The sequence below is a fragment of the Callithrix jacchus genome, chromosome 1 (genome assembly GCF_049354715.1).
Source record: "Callithrix jacchus isolate 240 chromosome 1, calJac240_pri, whole genome shotgun sequence".
Taxonomy (NCBI): domain Eukaryota; kingdom Metazoa; phylum Chordata; class Mammalia; order Primates; family Cebidae; genus Callithrix; species Callithrix jacchus.
The window spans coordinates 208,525,385-208,531,384 of record NC_133502.1 but is presented as its reverse complement, the minus strand read 5'-3'; the positions used below and the strand labels follow the sequence as shown (position 1 = coordinate 208,531,384).

Sequence of the window (6,000 nt, the reverse complement as noted above, 5' to 3'; positions counted from 1 at the left end):
GAGAGCCGGCGGGAAACAGGAAGCGGGAGGGGGAGGCGCGGCCGGACGGCCGGGAGGGAGGGAGGGCGTGCGGGCGGACGTGCGGGGCGGCCGGCGGCGGGACGCGCGGCCCGGGGCGGGCTGCGATGTGGGGAGGCCCGGGTAGCCCCGGGGGCGGCGGGGACGGGGGCGGAGCCGGGGGCGCCGCGGGCACCGCCCCCCTGCGCCGGCGGAGCCGCCGCCCGAGCGCGGACCCGGGAGCCCAAGGCGGCTGCGGCGTGCGGGGTGAGTCCCGGGGATCTCAGGGCGCGCCCCCGACGGCCGCCGGGCGCGGGGGAGGGGACGCTGGCGACCCCGACGGCGAGTCCTGTGGGCAACGCCCCGGGGTGGGCTCGGCGACACACCCAGCCCCAGGGCGCCCTGGTCGACCCCCGTGCGCCTGTCGCCCGCAGACCCCGAGGACGCGGCCATGCCGGGCCGGGCGGAGGCGGGGGAGGCCGAGGAGGAGGCCGGGGCCGGCTCGGGGTCCGAGGCGGAGGAGGACGCGCTGTGGGAGCGGATCGAGGGCGTTCGGCACCGGCTGGCGCGCGCCCTGAACCCGGCCAAGCTCACGCCGTATCTTCGCCAGTGCCGGGTCATCGACGAGCAGGACGAGGAGGAGGTGCTGAGCACCTACCGCTTCCCGTGCCGCGTCAACCGCACCGGTGAGCCGCGGGGCCCGAGGGGGTCACGTCCCGGGCCGACCGTGCCCTTGGGCGCAGCGCCCAGAGCCATGGAGCCAGAAGCTAGAGCTGTGCTGTCCCGGGGCTCTGTCTCCGCAGTGGTAGAGGGGCCGTGTTGGGGATGCCCACCAGCCTGCCTCCTTCCCAACCACCGCCGCGCCCAGGCGGTCCGCGTTGCCCACAACGGCGTCAGGGTTTTGTCTCTTGGGGTTCCCTCCCACTTCCTGGGCCCACATGAAAGCACAGGGTTGATGTGGCTGCCAGGGCCGGCTGGGCCTGGGACCTCCCGGTCACAGCCGGCGGACTTGGCACCTTTCCTGCGCGCTTTGATCTCCGGGTTCTGTCTGCCCCCTCTGCTGTGCGCCACACACTCCCGGGAGAGTTATTTTTCCAGAGTCAAGACCCATCTCAGCTTTATGAGGGTCCCTTTTCCCACAGAGTGTGCCTTTGAACCAGAGCTGACAAAGGCATGATGGAATGGTCTTTAATGGTAGAATTTCAGGCATGGCCAATGGGAGAAGTATTTACTTGGCTTTTGGAGACGGAGGGGGCTTCTCTGTGCCATTCAAAAGGCAGGGTGCATTTGTGGCCCGCATCTGTGTCTGTGGGGGGTGTTAGGGAGCCCAGGAGCCATTAGGGAGTTTGGCTCCCCTGGCTGTGGCAGACGGGCTCTCTTCTCTTCCCTGATGTGTTGGGACAGGCCCCTGTGTGTGTTACTAGCTCAAAAATCTGGGGAACGTGGGCCTGGAGCATGGTGGGGCCAGAAGCAACCAGGCATCTGGGGAAGCCCTCCCCTGGACCCTGGGTCCATTCCCCCCGCTGCTCTCCAGGGCGCCTGATGGATATCTTGCGCTGCCGTGGCAAGAGGGGCTATGAGGCCTTCCTGGAAGCCCTGGAGTTCTACTACCCTGAACACTTCACGCTGCTCACTGGCCAGGAACCCGCGCAGCGCTGCTCCATGATCCTCGGTGAGTGGATCTGCAGTGGATGCTGGGCCTCGGCCTCCATTGCACAGGCTCCTGATCCCATCCCTGTTAGGGAGACGCTCCCACTATCCTTGTTGAACAGTAAAGGAAACTGAGGCATGGAGAAACTGAAGGGGCTTGCTTAGGACCCCAGGGTGGCTGAGGGTGGGGCTGGATGCTAGTCTTGTTCTTCCAAGTTCAGAGCCACATGCTTAAGATGTCTTTTTCTTGATACTGTTTTCAGACGTATGTCTGACATACACAGATGTCCAGGTTTTGTGTATAAAAATCCAAAGGCTCCAGGTGACTTTGAATTTTCTTTTTTTCGAGATGGAGTCTCGCTCTGTCACCCAGGCTGGAGTGCAGTGGTGCGATCTTGGCTCACTGCAACCTCTGCCTCCCAGGTTCAAGTGATTCTCCTACCTCAGCCTCCATGGCTGGGATTATAGGCCTGCGCCACCATGCCCAGCTAATTTTTTGTATTTTTAGTAGAGACGGGGTTTCACCATGTTGGTTAGGGTGGTCTTGAACTCCTGACCTCGTGGTCCGTCCACCTTGGCCTCCCAAAGTGCTGGGATTGCAAGTGTGAGCCACTGTGCCTGGCCTGAATTTTTTTATATGTAAAAAAATACACACACACACACAAACACACACAGGTATTTTGCTTTTTCTGAGAACAACTGATTTTAGTGATTCCTTCACCTCTGTTACATACACTTGTTTTAAGTGACTGCGTCCTGTTCATTAGCAAAGTTAGGACATAATTTATTTAACCCACTTCTAGTTGATGGATACCTGGTTTCCAGTTTTGTGTTCTCACTACAATGCAGGGAGCATCCTTGCCTATGCGTCTTTGTGCAGATGTGTTTCAGGAGAGGTTCTGAGAAGAATTTCTTAGAGTGTGCGTATTTTAACTGTTAAGTCAACATACTTCCTACCAGGAGTGTGTAAGTGCCCATTTGAATTCTGGGGATCGTGTTTAAACATTTTTGCCATTCCGATATGCAAAAATAATGTTACTGTTTTAAGTTAATATTCATTGAGCAGTACAGTTCATCGGTTACTCATTAGTAAACCTTGGGTAAATAACTGCCCTGTGCTCCAGCTTTTCTTTCTTTAAAATGAGTACAGTAATAGTACCTACCTTATGGTATTATCATAAAGATTACGTTTATATATCGATATATATCTATATCTAGAACAAAGAATGAAGTTAGCAAATATTAGTAACCACTGTAATTGTTGTTGGTGGGTTTGTGCATATTTTCCTGTATTTATTAGCCATTTTTATTTTGGCACTTGCCTATTGATAGTTTTCGTCTATATTTTTACTTGGTGGTTGTTCTTTTCTTATTGATTTGTAGGAGCTCTTTATATATTATGGCTCTGAGTTCTTGTTATATTTGTTATATTTTCTCCCACTCTGTTGCTTATTGTTTTTTTTTTGAGACGGAGTTTTGCTCTTGTTACCCAGGCTGGAGTGCAATGGCGCGATCTCGGCTCACCGCAACCTCCGCCTCCTGGGTTCAGGCAATTCTCCTGCCTCAGCCTCCCGAGTAGCTGGGATTACAGGCACGCGCCACCGTGCCCAGCTAATTTTTTGTATTTTTAGTAGAGACGGGGTTTCACCTTGTTGACCAGGATGGTCTCGATCTCTTGACCTCGTGATCCACCCGCCTCGGCCTCCCAAAGTGCTGGGATTACAGGCTTTGCTTATTGTTTAACTTTGTTACATCTTTCATTTTCTAAAGGTTTAAACATATTTATATGGATTTGTTCATCTTTCTTCTTATAACTCCTGGATTTTGTGTGTTGTTTAGGAAGATCTCCCCTGCTCCCAAATTCTAAAAATACATTCCAGATTTTCCCTCTAGTGTTTTTATGGTTTGAGGTTTTTGACATAGTCTGTCGTCTCCTGGATTTTACTTACCTGACCTGCCTATTCTGTTTCCTGTTCTGTCCTGGCAGATGAGGAGGGGCCTGAGGGCCTGACCCAGTTCTTGATGACAGAGGTTCGACGGCTGCGGGAAGCTCGCAAGAGCCAGCTACAGCGGGAGCAGCAACTGCAGGCCCGGGGCCGGGTGCTGGAGGAGGAGCGGGCAGGGCTGGAGCAGCGGCTGCGGGACCAGCAGCAGGCTCAGGAGCGCTGTCAGCGGCTGCGGGAGGACTGGGAGGCGAGCAGCCTGGAGCTCCTGCGACTCAAGGATGAGAACTACATGATCGCCATGCGCCTGGCCCAGCTCAGTGAAGAGAAGAACTCCGCTGTGCTTCGAAGCCGTGACCTGCAGCTGGCGGTAGGCCCTGGGGAGACCGGTTGGGGAGGCAAGGGAAGGGGCAGCTTTTGCAGCTCGGTAGCCAGCCAGCCTGTGTCCCAGAGTCACCATCGTTGGCTCTTTGACATGGATAAGTCCTTTTACTGCTTGGTGTGCCTACTTCATTGGGTTATGACTGTGGTTCTCAACGGGGGCGATGTTGACTCCCTGGAAACATTTGGCCATGTCTCGAAGCATTTCTGGTTGTCACAACTAGTGGGGTTTTATTGGCATCTGCTGTGTAGAGACCAGGGATGCTGCCAAGCACCATGCAGGACCCAGGGCAGTCCCAGCAAAGAATCACCCAGCCTGAAACACTGGCAGGCCCGGGACTGAGAAACCTGGGGTTAAGAGGATTCCGAGAGTTTAGAGTCTCACCCTTGTCACCCAGGCTGGAGTGCAGTGGCGCGATCTCAGCTCACTGCAGCCTCTGCCTCCTGGGTTCCAGTGATTCTCCTGGCTCAGCCTCCTGGGTAGCTGGGATTATAGGTGGACACCACCATGCCCAGCTAATTTTTCTATTTTTAGTAGAGATGGGGTTTCTCCATGTTGGCCAGGCTGGTCTCGAACTCCTGACTTCAGGTGATCCGCCTGCCTCAGCCTCCCAAAGTGCTGGGATTACAGGCGTAAGCACTGCACCTGGCCCAGTGAGTTTAAGACACAGAGTTTCAGACATGTGCAGCCCAGCATACTGGTCGAAACTTGTGTCATCAGTAGCCATTGTTGATATTATCAAGAGGCACACAGATTACAAGCATCACATCTTCTAATCCTCCCCAAAGCACCATGTGCCAAGTCCTCATTTCCAAATACAGACTCTGAGACTCAGATTAGGGAAAAGACTTGCTCAAGGTCACAGAGCCAGGAAGCGGCACAGCCTGGATTTGAACCGGGCCTGGCTGGCCCCAGTGCCAGCTCCCTTCCATGTTGCTGTTCCATCTGCTCCCTGTGTGGGGAGGTCTCCCCCGACTCCCGCCAGCGGCAGATGAGGCCATGCCTCCTACTGCATCTACTTTCTTGGTTTCCGAATGGGACTTAGCAGGGGGATCATACTGGTATTTGACTGCCACAGGGCGTCCTTGTAAGGATTTAATGAGCTGATCCACCTCAAGGGCCACAAGAAGTGCCAGCTACGGGGCACACAGGAGGCTCTCTTCAGCCATGTTGCTTGAGGCTCTGTGGTGGGTTGTGACTGTAGAGTTTGAAGCCTCCCTACCCCAGGAGCCTGAGGCTGTGGCTGCAGCACTGCAAGTGGTTGTGAGGCTGTGGGCGTGGGTACACCCGTGTGCCAGTCCCTGAGTTTGTGCATGCCAGGTGGGTCCAGATCAGGGGAGGTGAGTCCTGTTCGGGGTGTTGAGGCCACCAGTTAAAGGGTCCAACTTGAGGATGTGGGTGGCTGGTTTGAGGTTGTGAGGTGACTAGGAGGCCATTGTTCCAGGTCCTGCTTGGTGTGTGGCATGAGGCAGAGGCTTTCTTTCTTTCTTTCTTTTTTTTTTGAGACGGAGTCTCACTCTGTCACACAAGCTGGAGTGCAGTGGTGCAATCTCAGCTCACCGCAACCTCTGCTTCTCGGGTTCAAGCAGTTCTTCTTCCTCAGCCTCCAGGTAGCTGGGATTACAGGCACCTGCCATCACATCCGGCTAATTTTTTATATTTTTAGTAGAGATGAGGTTTCACCATGTCGGCTGAGCTGGTCTCAAACTCTTGACCTTGTGATCCGCCTAACTCGGTTGGCTTCCCAAAACTATGGGATTATAGGCATGAGCCACTGTGCCTGGCCCTGCTTTCTCACGGGTGCTGAGCAGAGACAGGGACACAGATCTCAGGCCAGCTCGCCTGCAAAAAACCACGCGGCATGGGCAGGGCTTGCCTTTCTGTGCCTCAGTTTCCTCATCCTCATCACAGATATGGTTGACGTAACAATTATGAAAGACCCCTGTGCACCGGGTACCATCCTAAGTGCTTACCATGCACAGACTGCTTTAATTTTCCAGCTACTCTATGCTGGGGTGGATAACAGTA

The 6,000-nt window shown here is 54.9% G+C and overlaps 1 protein-coding gene across 2 annotated transcripts in view; it reads left to right on the top strand.

Annotated features, from left to right (window-relative positions):
* Positions 1-223: 223 nt before the first annotated feature.
* Positions 224-6,000, top strand: part of CARD10 (caspase recruitment domain family member 10) — a 30,542-nt gene continuing 24,765 nt past the window's right edge. For both annotated transcript variants that reach the window (XR_004733483.3, XM_035272171.3), the window contains exons 1-4: positions 224-264; positions 432-683; positions 1,532-1,669; positions 3,635-3,960. Coding sequence is in view for 1 of the 2 variants with exons in the window: in XM_035272171.3 (XP_035128062.3) it covers positions 449-683; positions 1,532-1,669; positions 3,635-3,960 (699 nt within the window). In the remaining variant the exon portion in view is untranslated. The remainder of the gene's footprint in view (positions 265-431; positions 684-1,531; positions 1,670-3,634; positions 3,961-6,000) is intronic.